General features: G+C 40.2%; 1 protein-coding gene across 2 annotated transcripts in view; it reads right to left on the bottom strand.

Moving 5' to 3' along the window:
• si:dkey-172j4.3 (diacylglycerol kinase eta) overlaps positions 1–18,991 on the bottom strand; it is a 126,876-nt gene that overhangs the window by 59,636 nt on the left and 48,249 nt on the right. The window contains exon 1 of one of the 2 annotated variants that reach the window (XM_055007836.1): positions 8,577–8,884. The exons of the other annotated variant lie outside the window; for it this stretch is intronic. Coding sequence (XP_054863811.1) covers positions 8,577–8,723 — 147 coding nt within the window. The 5' untranslated portion in view covers positions 8,724–8,884. Of the gene's footprint in view, positions 1–8,576; positions 8,885–18,991 lie in introns of those variants that run through there. 2 annotated transcript variants of the gene reach the window in all.

Genomic DNA, 18,991 nt, shown 5'->3' with positions numbered 1-18,991 from the left:
TTTTTTGTAACTCTTTATAGTTATTTTGTGTCTTATTGTAATCGTTTTGTGTCTTTATAGTTGTTTTGTCTCTTCATAGTTGTTTTGTGTTTTTGTAGTCGTTTTGCGTCTTGTAGTTGTTCCGTCTCTTTGTAGTCGTTTTGTCTCTTCATAGTTGTTTTGTTTCTTATTATAGTTGTTTTGCATCTCTGTTTTGTGTCTTTTTGTAGTCGTTTTGCATCTCTTTCTAGTTGTTTGGTGTCTTTGTAGTCATTCTGTGCATATTTGTAGGTGTTTTGTAGTTGTTTTGCGTCTGTATAGTCATTTTGTGTCTTTTCATAGTTGTTTTGTGTCTCTTCATAGCTTTTTTGAAGTTGTTTTGCATTTCTTCATAGTTGTTTTGTGTCTTTTTGTAGTCGTTCTGTGTCTCTTCTTAGCTGCTTTGTGTCTTGTTGTAGCTTATTTTTCTTGGAGTTCATATGTAAACAAAGTGAGATCAGTCTGGATAATGTCACTGGGATGGCTTTCTTTAGTCAAACACACAGCAGAGGCAGAGAGAAGAGACGAATAGTGAGGTGGAAATCTGCCACGACAACAGTAGCTCAGAGGATGATAACTGTGTTTTTGTGCATTTACAAGCACCTTTCGGCTGCTAATTTATGATCAGATGAAGTGAAAGTCAGTAAATATTTTCTAAAAATAGCACACACATCTGTTAAATCAGGAAATGAGGAAGTTCTGCAGAGTGTCAGTATGCAGGAGAGTTAATTCCACAGCAATGACACACTGATGAGGTGATGCACCCAGCAGGACATAGAAATTATTACCACGGCCAGAATACATGATTTAAGGGATTTACTGGCTGCTGATTCTATTGCAGAGACAGTTATTGTCCTCCATCCTCATCTGTGCCTCTACATATCGGCACTCATTCTCTCTCCCTCTCTATCCATGAGTACCTGCCCTGAGAGGACACAATGCACCATGGGTAATCAAGCTGAGACAGGGCATCGGGGGTCACCATGGAGATCATCGCTTCTCGAACACACTCACACAGATACCATCTTAGGACTCTGCTCATGTTCGCAACGGCTCCCTGCACGTCTTCACGTTTGTCACCTAATGTGGCGGCATTCCTGCATCAAACGCCATGGCAACCTGTAGACCGGCAACCACGGCAACCTGTAGACCGGCAACCTGTAGACCGGTAACCACAGCAACCTGTAGACCGGCAACCTGTAGACCGGTAACCACAGCAACCTGTAGACCGGCAACCTGTAGACCGGTAACCACAGCAACCTGTAGACCGGCAACCTGTAGACTGGCAATCACGACAACCTGTGGACCGGCAACCCCGTCAACCTGTAGACTGGCAATCATGACAACCTGTGGACCGGCAACCCCGTCAACCTGTAGACTGGCAATCATGACAACCTGTGGACCGGCAACCCCGTCAACCTGTAGACTGGCAATCATGACAACCTGTGGACCGGCAACCCCGTCAACCTGTAGACTGGCAATCACGACAACCTGTGGACCGGCAACCCCGTCAACCTGTAGACTGGCAATCATGACAAACTGTGGACCGGCAACCCCGTCAACCTGTAGACCGGCAACCCCGTCAACCTGTAGACCAGCAACCACGACAACCTGTAGACTGGTAACCACGGCAACCTGTACACCGGCTACCACGGCAACCTGTAGACCGGCTACCACGGCAACCTGTAGACCGGCAACCAAGGCAACCTGTAGACCGGCAACCACGGCAACCTGTAGACCGGTAACAACAGCAACCTGTAGACCGGCAACCTGTACACCGGCAACCCCGTCAACCTGTAGACCGGCAACCAAGGCAACCTGTAGACCGGCAACCCCGTCAACCTGTAGACCGGCAACCACGGCAACCTGTAGACCGGCCTCTGCGCCAAGCCGGCCGAAACCACACGGCTTCATATTCTCATAGCAGGAACCACAGTTAACTAATTAGGGGGTTTTCACACAAACAAAAATGATAAAATTGGAAGCAATTAAAGATTTTTGTGTAACAACATTTAAATATATACATAAAACCGCATCTATTTAATCATTTGCCTTAATATAAAAGAATAGATTTTTTATTATTTGAATAATAATTATTATATAATTAAATAATTATATTTAATATTAAAATTTTAAATTGCAACTATTTTTTGTAGCAGAAACTGCTTCTATTTAATTATTAAATAAAAAATTAACAGATTTTTCTAGTATTTTAAATAGTTTTTTTTAGAACGGGTTCTATTTAATGGTTTTCCCTTAATATAAATCACAAAATGAACAGATTTTTCTAATATTTATAATTTTTTTTTTGCAGAAATTGTGTCCATTTAATTATAAAATACAAAATGAACAGATTTTTCTACATTTATCAATTTTTTTTGCTCTTCCTTTACATAAACAGATTGTTCTATTATTTTTATTAGCAGAAATTGCTTGCCACAATTTTGCTAGCTTCCATTTAATGCCTAATCTTGATTTAAAAAAATACAAATTGAACAGATCCTTTATTATTCATAAAACAATTAACTATATTTAATACTAAAATGGTAAATAATTTCCACTATTTTTTTTTGCAGAAACTTCTTCTATTTAATAATTTCTCTTTATATAAAATTCTAAATTAAGAGATTAAGAGAAAACAAAACAGGAAACATACAATGTGTGCTAAATGATTAGATACAGTTGAAAATGACTGTGGTGCTTTAGAAGCTTCCAGGACAGACGACGGTGCTGCAATCACAAAACATGACTCAGGCTGTCTAATCATCACAGTCGTAGTTTACGTCATCTGGAACGTATATTCTTGCACAACAAGTACCACGACATACATGAACCACGCTGTAAAGTACATAGACGTGTTTTAAAGGTGTTCTGAGCGACAGTGAGATTACAGAATGAACTTGGTTTAAATGTGTCACTGATGAGCAAATCAAACAATCAGTAATCACATTTATCATTGGGTAAACTGATTTTTAGTGGATTTCTGGTTTGTTTTCCATCAAATCCTGCAGAACAACAGACAAATCCTAAAATCCGTGAGCATTAAAAAGCACAAGGGGTTGGGTTTTTGCTGACTATTTTGCCAACACAGACTGATATAAGAGAGAAAATCAAAGAGAAAATGCTGGAGAGGATATTGTTTTTGTTATCTCCTCATCAGTAGGACACTGCTCACCACACAGGACAGGCAATGACAAAAGACTTAGTGGTGCCTTCCATGACAACGTTGTGCTGTTTTTCTAGTATAAACTACTTCACTTCTTCAGCCCAAACTTGCCCGAGAGCGGTCGGCTCCGCAGGAATTTGGCAGGATCTCCAGATCGGAGGATCCGGAAATCTGCCCGAAGGGAAAATTCAAGATCCAGACAGAAAGGTGGCGAGACGCGTGACGGCTACCGACAAGCCACAAGCTGACAACAAAGGGAAGAGCGTCTGTGAGAGACCAGGAAACAAAATGTTAATCTGATAATGGAAACTTTTACCAGCTAGATTAAGATCATCAGTCATCCAAAGTAGAAAACCAAAAGTTGGTCCATCTATCACCCAATGGACAAACCCATTAAATCCACAGAGTACCCTTTGACAGAAACACTGATGAAGTAGTAACACTTTCAGAAACAAAAAGTTGATCATCGTACTGAATCTACACCAGAGACATCAGCCACAGATAAATCTGACATATTTTAAATAAGATGACCGAAGCAAACCGTCTGGCCCAACTTCTACCACTCCTTAATGCTGGCTTTTTTGCTCCCCTACTTTACTTCGGTATGTTAGCATGGTGTCATTTACTAGTTAGCATCAAGCTGCAACCTGGAAATCAATGAAACCAGCATTGTTGAGCCAAAAACTGCAGTTCCTTGAATGTCCACTTGAGGCCAACTCCAAAAGCGAGTCAACCATCGCAGACTCCGTGTTGAAATGTCCAGCTGTACAGCAGAAATAAGCATGTTGACAATCTGATATAAAAACTGTTTTGGTTTCTACATCTAGTTTCGGTGTCGATGTCAACTATACAGGGGTTGGATTTTATACAACTCTTCCACTGAAATCACAGAAAGGTGTAAAGTTATGTAGAAACATGACACTCCATAGCCTACATTTGATTATTCCACTTTATGTGGTTAAAAGCAAGTTTTGGACAAATCTAAACTCTGACCTGATAATGCCACGACATTAGTTCTTACAATTTATCTCGATGTGAAACTAAAATCATGATATTTAAATCTGGACTACAGTTTTGGATGGATGCATGCCACTGGCATAGCCACAAATGCTAACCATTTGTATCTGACTTGGATTTTAAGCTAGAAAACAAGTGGTACTTCTACCATTTTTAGATAATCTGTATGATTTTATGCATAAGTTTGTAAGTTATTAAGGTGGTGGAAATGACGTATAGTCTGTATAGTCTATGGACATTCTGTTAAAGTCAACATGTGTTGGCAAATAGAACAGAAAAGTTGAAGTCATCCTTTGAAATTTAATTTTTTTCATTAATAAAATGCTAATTTAACTCGTTTAATACCGTTTATACAAGATACTACTATAGAATTACTCATATAACTTCAACTGCTTTTACTAACATACAAAGAAATTTAAATTATGTGGCCACATCTGCCCATTTGTTCATCTTTTCATCAGATATTTTGAAGACAGAAATTAAAACTAGCACAACTCATGGACTGAGGACCTTTGTTAAGATTTTTATTCATTAAAACATATTCCACAAACTAAAATCACTATTCAATAAGGCCATTAAAAACATTTAACACAATTAACAGGTGAGTTTGACGATCTGGAGATATGAACAACATAATAGTTATTAATCGTAGGTACAATGCCCCAGTACTGTCATTAACCTGAGATCAGAGAGTACAACAGAGATAGAAATTCACATCTTCAGCGCCTGGCTTTGCTGTTGGATTACATTTTCATGATCTCTTGCACAGTTTCTCGCCTTCCAGCTCCTGGTTTCTGCAGCCTTAAACCTGTAACCTCTCTGTCTTTGTCCCTTTGTTTGCGTTTCTCTTTCAGCTGCATTATTTCTGTTCAGTATCTCGGTTAGATGATCTCATTGTTATTCCACGTAATCCGTTTTCCCTCCTTTATCGTATGCGTCTCTGTCTCTCTGCTGGTCTGTGTTTGCAGAACGGCCTCAGCTAGAAATAAAACGAGCTGCTGCCCAGCCAGTGATGAATCCAATTCAGCGCTCCATCGCAATCTCATTTCTCTCTGCTGCTGTCTATAAACATGTGATATCTGCCTGGTAACGGCACATACAGCTTCTTATGCTCTCCACCTGTATGTTTCCTCTACAAATGATATCAAACACCGCTGAAAAAAGCAGCAGATTTTCTGCATTTTATTAAATTACAACAACAAGCATTCGGGGAAACTTAAGTTAATACAAAAGTCTTTCTTCTTATTTTACAATCCTGTCAGAGCATGTTTTTAAAATTTTTTTTCTGTAGCAAATTTGAGAAGTTTTCTGTTTTGAACAGTGGAGGTTTTTTTTTTAACATATATTCTAGGAGAGAGAAAATCTCATCTTGTCACAACTTTAGAGAGAAAGAGGAAGTAAGGGAGGACTGATGAGGGGAACGATGATAGATGGGCTCACAGTATGGATCATCAGCGAGGGGAGATGAAAAAGAAACGGAGAAATCAGAAAACAGGAGAAGGTGCGACGCATTAACCACAACAAACTGGGTCTCTGGACAGTCGACATGAAGCAGAAAGAAGAAGGAGGAAAAAACAGGAAGGTGTAAAGGTGACAGATAATGGTGAGGTGCAACGACCAATCGGGCTCATTCGCAGTTGCCATGGCAACAGGAGAGCCATCCGTCACGAAGCTAATCAGAGCGTTTGACAGAAGCAGCTAACGACGTAGCGACCGGTGATACCGCTGAAGGACGGACCGAGTTAGAACCAACTCTGGATGTCGAAGTTCAGGTGTGGAAGTTAAAGAAGCTGGAAGATTAAAGTCTCCGATACATGAAATAACAGAAGAACAGTCATTTCACTGTTTCTATCATGAAGAAGCTTTTATGTGCTGCTGAAGTGGTGCAGCATTTATACATATGTTTATATTTACATGTATAGATCCATCATTATCACCACTTTGCACATGCTATTTATGGATAACTATGGGCATTTAGATGCTCTTCTTTTGATTGTTCTCTCCTCAACTTGTACCTGATTTTTAGTACTTATTTGTTCTTTTTTTAATTTCTGATTACTGTAAAAGTTTGGCCAATAAAGTTGATTCTGATAACTACACAAACTCTGTTATAAACGCTCTCATGGATACACATAAAATGGAGTTGAAGGTCTCCGTTTTTTTGGTGAGGGGTGGCAGGCCAAACAGGAGAGATGAATGTTCAGATTGCAGTTATACTACCTTTATCTACATTTTGTTTTCCACAGGTGCCTCTAATGTTGTGTCCACTCCATTCATACCAATTAAAGCAGATTAAATATTAGAAAGAGCCCTTTGAATAGCAACAGACCCTCAAACTGCAGCCTCCAAAGTGACCATGAAGTTGAACCAACACTTCTCTATGACTCTTTCAACATAAGACTTCATTTAGTTTTAGTAATTTGTAGCAACTTTAATCACACCCACATTTACAGGACCAAATCATTGGGCTGGACCGGAATGTTCAATAAAAAGTCTGCATAAACAAGGAAAATGACAACTCTGACGCTCAAAATGTCCTTTCTACCAACTTAAAACCACTAAACCCCAGGGCTGAACAGCTAATCGATGGATAACGCGATGAGCAAATCCCAAAGGCTGTAAATTCGGATATATGAGGCGTCACTATTAAATAAAGAGGCTATAGATGCTTAAAGAGCAATGTTTTCTGTCTGTCTTTCAAATATCCAAAATTAATTCTCTAAAAGATGAAAGTTGAATACAACAAATTCTGCAAAAAGCCCCAAACTAACACCCAGCTGATCCTACTCGAGTGTAAATTATTGATTTTGGGGCCAAAACCTGTAGTCTAGAGGAACAATTGCACCCACTACCTTCAAAGTAAATATTTGTCAACCTTCATCTTACATAGGCACCAATGTGCTTGAGGCTGAACTAAAATGGTTGTTTTTGGTCTTTTTCATGGCTTTTTTGTTCATGATAATTAACAAAACAGGCATTGCCGGGCTTGTCTTTTGAGACCAACAGGTGGCAAAAGGTGTAAAAAGTCAGTTTAACCAAGGAAAATGATAAATCTGATGCCTAAAATGTACTTTATTCCAACATAAAACCACTACACACCAGGGCCGAACAGCTAACGGATCGTTAATGCGATCAGCAAATCCCACAGGCTGCAATTTAGGATGTATGAGGCGTCACTATTAAATAATGAGGCTGTAATAAAGTTCCATTTAATTCCAGCAGACTGAAACTTTCAGGGGTTGTTAGAGCTTCTCACTGATCAGTGGGTATTAAGTGGTTCAGACGTGTGGATCTATAACTGTACAAGCCAGAAAATCCAAAAAATACGTGACCATAATAAATCAGAAACACTGTCCAGATACACATTCTGACATTTAATATGAGATAAAACCGATTTAACTGATGCAAAATTATTACAAAACCAATTACACACTGGACCAAATTGGATAACAGACCCAAAAAAGTCGACATAACCAGCAACTATTACGCCAAAGCAGCGCTAGTTAAAAGAATGTACTTGAGGAAATACTGCTCAAGTTCAGTGTCATTATTTAACATTTGAGTTTAAGAATGGTTTAACAAATTCGTCCCGTCTTCCTTGAGGCAATTCTGATGGTGTTTCATGTTTTAACTTACTATGCACAAGACAAGAACACCAAAGTACAGAAACTTACGAGTTAACAGTTAGTTTGAATATTTGTACCAAACAGAATCTGTTGAGGTAACAAGGAGCTAACTATCTATTTTTTTACTGTGCAAACAAACAGAAATCAATGCCAGGAAGGAACATAAAAACAGGCAGAAAAACCTTCTTTTACAACAGGAAAAAGCAAAGTTTAGACTGTCAGAAAAATCTAAATTGGATATTTCTAAGTTAATGACAACAACTGTTGGGGAAAAAATTTTAAAAATAATATTCTCTTTCGCATTACAACAGTGACTTTGCAGAAAACATTCAATATAAAAAGAGTATTTCCTATTTCAGTGACAGAAATACTGCACAAATTTTGAGTTAACTGTCAAAAATGAAAACTGTTTAAGGAGGCTATCCCTCATGTTGTGATTTCACTGTCAACCTACCCAGGAATTAGTCTGATTCTTAAACCCTGTCAGCAATTCCAACCCCATCTTCATTCCACATCTGGACCATGTAACCTTTGTTCTAAACCTGCACTGATTAAAGCCTGAAGATTAACTTACTATGCACAAGACAAGAACACAAAAATACAGAAAGGCCCATTCAACAACTCAATCTGATATTTCCCCAAACTTGTTCTCACAATCTACTGACACGAAGCGTTCACATGCCATCAGTCGAGTCACTTGGACCACACATTTGCATCCTTCATGGTCTAATTTGGATGTATTTTCTGACCTCTTCCACCAGCCGCCTCTCCTGGAACTTCTCAACGTGCCTGGACTCCAGATGGTCGTCGTGGCTCAGCTGGCCGTCGTCCCCCAGCCCTCCTCGGGACAACAGGGGAGCCAGGCAGCACCCGCTGGACCGGCACAAGCCCAACATCGGCGCCCGCTGATGACCTCACTTCCTTCACTGGACTTGTACTCTTAATTTTTACTCCTACTGGGATCGTTTTCCTCTCATTTCAGTCCTTTTAAAAGCTCTTGTCCTTTATCTCCTCAAACGCCCTGCCTCTGCTGAAACTCCTTTCACAGCAGCGGCTCCTCAAACAACGCCGATCCTGCTTCCTCACACACTTCCTGAGTCAGGTAGCCACGCCCCCTCAGGTGTGCTGCTGCAGATACCTCCTTTGTGTGTGTGTGAGCAAACAAATGAGTATGACTGCGTATGGCACACACCTGAGGAGTGAAGTGTGTGTGCATGCCGACTTCCTTGAGGCTATAAATAGAACTGGAAAAACCTGTCTGAACGCACACAGGTGAATGGCTGCTTTAGGATTGTGAATGTAGCAGCCACACAATGGACTAGTGTAAATATGCAAACAATAGCATGCAGGTCTATACACACACACACAACTGTACTCATGCACAACGTACACTGCACTTTAGTTTAATATCAACCTCATTGTTTACGACATTTTTTCTAATTCAAGGTGCTAAAGATGTTCGAAAACGCATCAAAATTTGCACACACATCCCAAGTGACGAAGAAAAATTATGTGGTACTTTCTGGGACTTCTGCATTTTAATTTCATTAAAATTCAGACCAAATAGGAAAAGCACTCATGTAAATAACAATATCCCTAACTTACTGTGAGTAGTGTATTTTACATTTTGGTGTCCTATCATTAGCCAGTCGACCATATTTACCTCAGATGTGGTGACGTAAGCCTTAAGATGTTGATGACGATTCATAGAGAAAATGGTGAATTTCAATGTCTCACCATGACTACTGAAGCGTTTATATCTCAGCTGCACGTGTCCAGGTCTGAAGACATCAAGTTAAAAAGTGAGTCATAGCACCAACTACTGGTAACAGGAAGTCATAGGCAATACATTTGCACAAACTGTTGCAAGAAAGTTTGCGATAATATCCTTGAAATCGGTCAGCTAAGTCTTAAGAGCTTGAAATTCCTGCCACACTCCAGTGTGTGTCATCCTGCTCAATGATGCTTGCAGCTTTAATTATCTATTGTCTTACTTAAAGCTTTATCCTTTAGAACGTCTTATTGTTACTGGACAGCTTTTGCATTTCACAGCACATCCTGTCTGAGCATGTGACGAATAAAAACTCTTGAATCTTGCTGATTTAAGGCATAAAATAGTTTCACTCGTACACTGTCACATCGTGTGAGGATGACGGTTAGATTAATGGCATGCCACTCAACCGGAAACGTCACTGCGATCACACAAACTCCTGTCCTACCAGCCTGCATGAGCTGTCCCAACTCAGTGCACGTGTGTGTGTGTGTGTGTGTGTGTGTGCACGTTCACGGCTGCACTGTGCTGCCTACACTCTGTCATCAGGCTGCTTCCAGTGTCAGATCAGCGTCTCATCTGCCAAGGCGAATTACAGCGAGTGTGTATGTTTTCTCCCAGCCGGCGTATCGTTGTGTCTTTAATGAGCAGAAACATGCTGCTTCCCCACGGACTCGTTCACCGACACCAACTCTCTCCTCCTTCTTCGCTGTCTGCCTCCCTGCAGTGTTTTTCCTTCACCAAACTTTATCCCCCACCCTCGTCTTTCTCCACATCCAAATCCCTCGTGGTTCAGAACCGGGTCGAAACGCTTTATTATCGAATTTAGCAAGTTAGCGACGTGAAATGACTCCGATGATGGCATGTGATCTCTGCTTGGTCCATTTGAGCTGCACCATTTCCCCTGATAGAGGCTCATAGGGACATGGAATCTGAGTTTCTTAATTAGTTATCATTAAGAGTGCAAAGTTCCCAGTTAACAGGGGCTTAGTTTAGAGTATTGGTACCAAACAGAATCTGCTGAGCTGATGAGGAGCTAAAATACATATCACTGTTGGAAAGTTTGGGGTCACTTAAAAATGTCCATATTTTTGAAAGAAAAGCATTTTTTTTTTCAATTAAGATAACATTAAATGAATGATAAATCCAGTGTAGACATTGTTAATGTGGTAAATGACTATTCTAGCTGGAAACGGCTGATTTTTAATGGAATATCTCCATAGAGGTACAGAGGAACATTTCCAGCAACCATCACTCCTGTGTTCTAATGCTACATTGTGTTAGCTAATGGTGTTGAAAGGCTCATTGATGATTAGAAAACCCTTGTGCAGTTATGTTAGCACATAAATAAAAGTGGGGGTTTTCATGGAAAATATGAAATTGTCTGGGTGACCCCAAACTTTTGAATGGTAGTGTAGATATTTTTATTACGCAAACAAACACAAATCAAGGCTCGGCAGGAGCATAACAACAGGTAGAAAAACGCTCTTTTACACCAGGAAAAAGCAAAGTTTACAGTGATATATTTACTTGAAAATCACTTTTCCTTGACCCAACACTTAATAGGTTGTTTCTATCTCGGACTTGCACTTTTATCCATGTGCTAACACAACTGCACAAGGGTTTTCTAATCATCAATGAGCCTTTCAACACCATTAGCTAACACAATGTAGCATTAGAACACAGGAGTAATGGTTGCTGGAAATGTTCCTCTGTACTCCTATGGAGATATTCCATTAAAAATCAGCTGTTTCCAGCTAGAACAGTCATTTACCACATTAACAATGTCTACACTGGATTTATCATTCATTTAATGTTATCTTTATTGAAAAAAAAAGCTTTTCTTTCAAAAATAAGGACATTTCTAAGTGACCCCAAGCTTTTGAATGGTAGTGTATATTTAATTCTAGCATCTTATTATCAGAATATTAGCTGTATAATGAGAAAAAGGTGCAGTCGGGGTGCAAGTAAACCCTCAACTAACTCCAGTCCGATGCCTTATTTGAGAATTTCATCTGGCATTCTTCATGCACTTCCAAGATTTCAGGATTCAAGAGTTTTTTTTTGTCACATGCTCATAAAGCATGAGCAGTGAAATGTGAAGTAACAAAAGGACATTATAAAGGACAAAACTTATAAAAAAACTAGAAAACAAAAGGACAAACAACACAAAACAAGTCAGAAAAGAGACACAAATTAAAGCCAAAAATGAGACAAAAAAAGTTCAGAGGTTTGAAAGATGTAATTGTAAAAGTTTGACAGTGAAAGTCGTGTATGAGACACAAAATGAACCAAATTTAGACACAAAAGGACAAAAACTAGAAAGTAAAACAACATAAAAATGGCAACACAAGACGAAATTACAAAAATGAGACACACAATGACAAAAAATGACACAAATGAGCCACAAACAACAAAAAAACAAGAAAAAAAGACAAACGACACAAAACAGGACAGAGAAGAGACAAAAAAAATTGAGACAAAACAACCCAAATGAGATAGAAAACACCAAAAACGAGATGAAAAAACAAGTTTCTTCATGTTTGCCCATCGCTTTACGGGAAAAACACAAAAAAATCCTACAACTAATGGGTAATTTACATGAATATCTTAAAGTATCTACTTCTACTTTTCCTAAACAATGAACATTTGTTATTGAGTTGCTGAAAACGACACATCCACTTTTAGAAAAGGAACTAAAAGAACAATATGGCACAGAACAAGCTGCTGCCAGTTGGAGGTTCATTTCCATATTCTAATTAACTAAAGCATCACAACAACTGTGATCAGCTGCAGAACATGTCAGAAAATTTCCTGAAAGAGGTTGATTTCAATTAAGATCAGCATCATGTATATTTAAGAAGAGAACCTTCTGGAACTGTAAACATCGTATAAACAACAAGCAGCAGCTGCTTATTCATGAACTAGACGCAGAGATCTCGACATTTACAGGTGTATCTTCCCCCCAGAACTAATTAAAACAGACGCCGAATGGCTTGACCTTTCAAATCTGGCCGTGTTTGTGTAATGACGAGGCCACGCCGTCCCTGGATGGACATCTCCGGAATGCCTAATGAAGCTGTGACACCAGGCTGTGGTCTGGAAATACTGCATACACATATTTATGTTGGCCAGCAGATGGCAGGCTGGGAAAGAGAAGGGGGCGGGAAAAAAAACAAAACAGAGGCAAAGTGACGGGGTGCAGATGGAGCGGTGGCAGCAAATAAAACGAGGCTTTAGGAGAGGACAGGATAAAACAGAGGCAACATTAAAGAGGATGAAAAAGAGTGATGCAGCCGTTTGTATGAGATCTGGCAGCTCTTTACCTCCTCACTGCCTCCCAGCTGTGTGCTGGTTATTAATAGAAACACTGGGTTCCCCATGTGGACCAGCAAATCCCCAACAATCAGCTTGTGCTTCTGTGGGGTTTGATGCTGAGCGTCTCTCACGGTGAGCTTCGAAACACATGAAAGTCATTTAAGCAGTGCCGAAACCCACCTGTGAGCGTTTCTAAACCCGTATTTATGCCTGAGACACCTGGATGGACCTGATGCTGTGAAAACCCCACCAGTACAGCACTCAGAGGCGGAAAAAACAAATGTTCATTAGCAGGTAGGAAAGGAAAAGGAGACGAGAGAAGAAAGGACTGAGAGAGGAAAGGAGACGAGAGAGAAAAGGAAAGGAGACAATAGAGGAAAGGAAAGAAGATGAGAAAGGAAAGGAGATGAGAAAGGAAAGGAGACGAGAGGAAAGGAGACAATAGAGGAAAGGAAAGAAGATGAGAAAGGAAAGGAGATGAGAGGAAAGGAGATGAGAGAGGAAAGGAGATGAGAGAGAAAAGGAAAGGAAAAGATGAGAGGAAAGGAAAGGAGACAACAGAGGAAAATGAAAGGAGATGAGAAAGGGCAGAAGATGAGAGAGGAAAGGAGACGAGGAATGAAAGGAAAGGAGATGAGAGAACAAAGGAAAAGAGATGAGAGAGGAAAGGACACGAGAAAGGAAAGAAGATGTGAGAGGAAAGGAGACAAGAGAGGAAAGGAAAAGATATGACAGAGGGAAGGAAAGGAGACAATAGAGGAAAGGAAAGGAGATGAGAGAGGGAAGGAAAGGAGATGAGAGGAAAGGAGATGACAGAGGAAAGGGAAGGAGATGAGAACAGAAAGGAGACGTGAGGAAAGAAAAGGAGATGAGAGAGGAAAGGAGACAAGAGAGGAAAGGAAAGAAGATGAGAGGGCAAAGGAAAGGAGATGAGAGACGAAAGGAAAGAGACAATAGAGGAAAGAAGACGACATATGAAAGGAAACAAGACAGGAAAGGAAAGAAGACGAGAGGAAAAGAGATGAGAGAGGAAAGGAGATGAAAGGAAAGGAAAGGAGATGAGAGAGGAAGCTGACCCTGGTCTGTTGCTGTTAATTACAAGCAATATTTTCTCTTTTGGTTTTGCTTTCTGGCATTTAAAGTTGGTAATGCAAAGGCATGTGGGGGTTGCCATGGTAACAGTCCGACTTTCAAATCAACCTTCAGCTTGGAAATATAAGGACATACGCACATGCACATACAAAAAGAAAATTAAATTAAAAAAAAAAAAAAAAAGAGTGGAATTCATCAATCGGACATTTTGCTCTTCTGCTAATTGAGCGTCGTCTCCTCTGCGCATCCTTCACAACTTTTATTCAGTAGAATTTTAATAAAAATGCACTGAGAGAGGCGGCGAGACACATCATGTTAAACAGGAACAGCTTGCATCATCTAGCATGCATAAACAAAACGTCTGACCACACACACACACACACACACACTCTCTCTGGGAGTCAGAACGAGGCGTGGGAGGACTTTGCACCATGGCGACCACATCCTGTCTCATGTACCTCTGAGTTTATTAATAGACACACCGGCGATATGTGCAAAAAAATAAAAAAATAAAAAAGCAGCCGGAGAGAAGCCGACGACGCTCCGCCGCTTCAGCCTCATCCTCGTGTCTGCATGTTAATGTGTTTTGGAAATATCATCCCGTTTTTTGGCGGCTGCCCGCTGAAGGACACATAATCTGCTGCTGCTGGTGGGAGGGGGTGTTTGGCTGCCAGCATACGGACCAAATCTGGCTCTGACGCTGCAATAATCCCCCCAAACACACACACTCACAGCAGTCTGTCAGCCACGAGGAGATGGATGGAGATAAGGCAGGTGGAAGGTTCTCCTAACGTGCTGCTGATGCGATTAGCATGCTGTTCCTGTTGGTATTGATTTGTGATGCTAATCACCCTGCTTTTTTTTCTTTACACTTGTAGTGAGCAAGGACTTACATTTGAATTAGAGGAGGGAGAGATATTAAGTTTGGGTGGAGCAGCAACGAGGAGGAGAGGAAAGAAGAAGGAAAGGAGGGTGGAAAGTGAAGAAGAAGAGGAATAAAGGAAAATGAATTAGGAAAAAAAGGAGAGGAAAGATGGAAAGGGAAGGAAAGACAACACAACAGAGGAGAAAGGAAAGATGAAAGGAAAGGAGATGAGAGGAAAGGAAGGGAAAGAGGAAAGGAGATGAGACAGGAAAGGAGATGAGAGAGGAAAAGAAAGTTGACGAGAGGAAAGGAAAGGAGACGAGAAAGGAAAGGAGATGAGAGAGGAAGAGAAAGAGGAAAGGAAAGGAGACGAGAAAGGAAAGGAGATGAGAGAGGAAGGGAAAGAAGATGAGAGATAAGGATGATTGTCTGGATGTTTATTTTATTGTATGAGTGGTATGTGAGGGAGACTAATAAAGACACCTTGACCTTGAGAGAGGAAAGGAGGTGAGGTGAAAGGGGAGGAGGTGTGGAGGAGGAAGTGATGTAATCCAGGTGTTGCCAGTAAAGGTGTGAGCTGCTATCCAGCTGCAGGTCTGCTGTGTTTCTGCTGCTGATTATCAGATTATCACTGTTGTTGTTTCATCTCCTTCACACACATGAGAATGTGTGTGAAGGAGATGAAACAGCCTCATCTGCATGTAAATATGATTTATATGATTTACGAAAATAAATTTAAATACATTTAAATAAAAGTGAATGTCTGTGTGAACTAAGATGTGAGCGTGTCTTTGTGATGATGTGGTATTAATGTGTCACTGCTGTCAGCCTGTAATGTACCTTCTCTGTGAAAGAGAGGAAAGGAGACGAGAAAGGAAAGGAGACGAGAGATGAGAGGAAAAGAGATGAGAGAGAAAAGGAGACGAGAGAGGAGATGAGAGGGGAAAGGAGACAAGAGGAATGGAGATGAGGGAGGAAAGAAGACAAGAAAGGAGACGAGAGAGGAAAGGAGACAAGAGGAAAGGAGATGAGAGAGGAAAGGAGACAAGAGGAAAGGAAACGAGAACGGAGACAAGAGAGGAAAGGAGACAAGAGAGGAAAGAAGATGAGAGAGGAAAGGAGACGAGAAAGGAAAGGAGAAGAGAGAAGAAAGGAGATGAGAGAGGAAAGCAGACAAGAAAGGAGACGAGAGGAAAGGAGATGAGAGAAGGAAGGAAAGGAGATGAGAGAAGGAAGGTAAGGAGATGAGAGAGTAAAGGAGACAAGAAGGGAAAAGAGATGAAAGAGGAAAGGAGACAAGTGAGGAAACTAAAGGAGACTAGAAAGGAGAGAAGAAAGGAAAGGAGACGAGGAAGGGAAGGAGACAAGAAAGGAGATGAGAAAGGAAAGGAACCAAGAAAGGAAACGAGAGAGGAAAGGAGATGAGGGACATTCCAGCAGAAAAATAACCAGACCAGAAAGCCGACAGAAACGGAGGCAAAACAAAACCGTCTCTTTCTGTGTCATCGGTCGTGTCGTCGTCATGGGAGATGGGTGATTTCCACGGCAACCCGTGGGGCTTTTCCTGGCCTCTCCACTTATTCCCCCACAGCCTCGTTCTGAACGTAATTATCGCACTAAGCCGAAACCCTCCATACCCTGCCGACAGTTATATTTATTACAAAAAATCTCTTTCATTTCTCAATTACGAGAGAATCACAAACTTGATTTGCTGAACATCTTCAGCAACTTCAATCTTCATTTCTTTGCATTTTAGGAAAGTTAACTTACATTTTAATTTGAAAATCTGACTATGCAACAGTTCTACTCATCTTTTTAACCCTGTTTCTTAAGCTCTGTTCTCATACAGCTTATTGAATCGTGTATATTACATTTCCTGACAAACACACCATCACATTTACATACACCCAAATATTAACCACCACACTTTACTCACATCCTGCTTTCTAATAAACCTCAACTCTTAGACAGAACAAAGACGTCAGTTTGGATTGTCTTTAAAACATATATTGTTCTAATAAAAGCCTCTTCCATATGTTAGAACAGAAGTTTAAACATCTAATTTAAGGTAAATCTCCCTGATATGACAGATTTCATTTGCTTCTTTTCAAGATGAACTTCAGTAAAACCCCAAGAACAAAACCTGAGGTAGTACATTTTAATGTTACTCCATATAAAATAAAGTTTTGTTGTGAATTTTGCCTTCATTGCTTAAGTTAATCAAAGATTAAAAAAAAAAAAAAAAAAAATACAGAGCAGCCACATCCCTTATGTGGCGATTTAAGTGTTTTTGATTCACGATTTGCTCTGCATGGAAAGAAACAAAGCTGGAAGCATTTCCCTGAAGAGAATACCATTTAGGTCACGAGACTTTGTGCATCCTTCATGCATATTAAGTCCTTAATCGGTATGCAGCACCATTTCAACACTGTGCAGTAATTATGACGGCTGCTAGACAACTGATTATATTTTAGCTTCTACAAATGCTATCTGTGGCCTGCTTCTGGTTTTCACATTTACTGGGTTTTTATGCTACTAGGGCCTGAGCACCAAAAGTGTGCGCTATTGGAATGCAAGGACATTATTATTCTTTCCTCTCCCTTCCCTCAAACTAATCACATTTTTTAGGGGCCAAAGATGCTTGAAAACGTATGAAAATTTAAGAGAAATTCTATATTTTTTGAGTCTTAATATGCATGGATGTGCGGGGCCCATTCAACGCTGCTTGCAGCTTTAATTATTAATTTTTCTCCCCTCAAATGAATTGCATTAGGGCAAAGGGTGCTCAAAAACTCATAAAAACTTTGTGAAAAAACTGATATTGTATAGGACTTGTGTGTGGCAAAATGGCACTAGAGCGTCCTCTGCAACAAATGCAGGACGTTTAACCTACATCCCGTTTAACGCTGCTTGCTGCTTTACTTATTCTTTCTTTTCCCCTCAAATGAATCGCATTTTTGATTGGATAAAGATGCTTGAAGATGCATGACAATTTGCCCACACATTTGGAGTGGTGAAAAATTTGACATTTTATGGGACTTAGGCATGTGTGTGGCAAAACGACTCCATAGCGCCCCCTGCAACATTTGTAAAAATTTGCCTCCACAGGATGTTTCAGGTTACTTTGTGTTCATTTTCAGGGGATAACTTCAGTTCGGGGTAAGTCCAAGAGACCAAATTTGGTCAGTATAATCAACAGGCCTTAATGTTGAAAAGTTACTGCAAAATCTTCATCTTCAAAATCAAAATCAAAATCTTCTGCAAAACTCATTTTTTTTTTAAAATGCTGATGCTTCGCTATGAAACGGGATGTCCTGTCTAAGTACTCTGTACATGCTCCAATCTGCCTCAAACTTCACGTTTGATCAGAGTCCTGCCCTGATGACATCCATATACCAATATCCATTCACAGCCATAGCACCACCTTGTGACAACCGAAAGTTATAGGTATTGTATTTGCAGGTATCATTGCAAGAAACTTGGTGATACAATCCTTGAAATTGGTCTGCTACGTCTCAACACCTTGACATTTCTGCCACATACCAAAATACACCACACCTCCACGTGCCCCACACCCGACACGCACAGGTGTGCAAGGGCCCATTCAATGCTGCTTGCAGCTTTAATTATTCTTTCTTTTCCCCTCAAATGAATCGCATTTTTGAGGGGCTAAAGATGCTTCCATGAAAATTTGCACTCGCATCCAAAGTGGTGAACATTTTTTATATTTTATTGGAATTATGTGTAGCAAAATGGCTCAAGAGTGCTTCCTGCAACAAACGCAGGACATTTCACCGACATTTATCAAAGTTGGTAGGCATATGTAGCACATCAGGGCCCACACAAAAGCCAAAACACCCAACAGGAAGTCTGCCATTTTGAATTAACTGAGATTTTTGGTCAATGATACTTGTAGCTTTAATTCACTGTTTTCTTTGCTTTGTCTTGATATGTGCAGTACAACTTAAGATATTACAAATAGTATTTTTCTCACCAATTACAACAGTTCAACTCAAGTTTCACTGTCTAGTCACTACAAAAACCACGTCTGGTGATGTTGGAGCCAGACTTTGCAAAGATCCTTTACTTTTTAACACTACTGTCTGAACACAAAGCGC

The sequence above is a fragment of the Amphiprion ocellaris genome, chromosome 23, assembly GCF_022539595.1.
Source record: "Amphiprion ocellaris isolate individual 3 ecotype Okinawa chromosome 23, ASM2253959v1, whole genome shotgun sequence".
Lineage (NCBI taxonomy): Eukaryota > Metazoa > Chordata > Actinopteri > Pomacentridae > Amphiprion > Amphiprion ocellaris.
The sequence above is the reverse complement of the archived record's forward strand: the minus strand, read 5'-3'. Positions and strand labels throughout refer to the sequence as shown.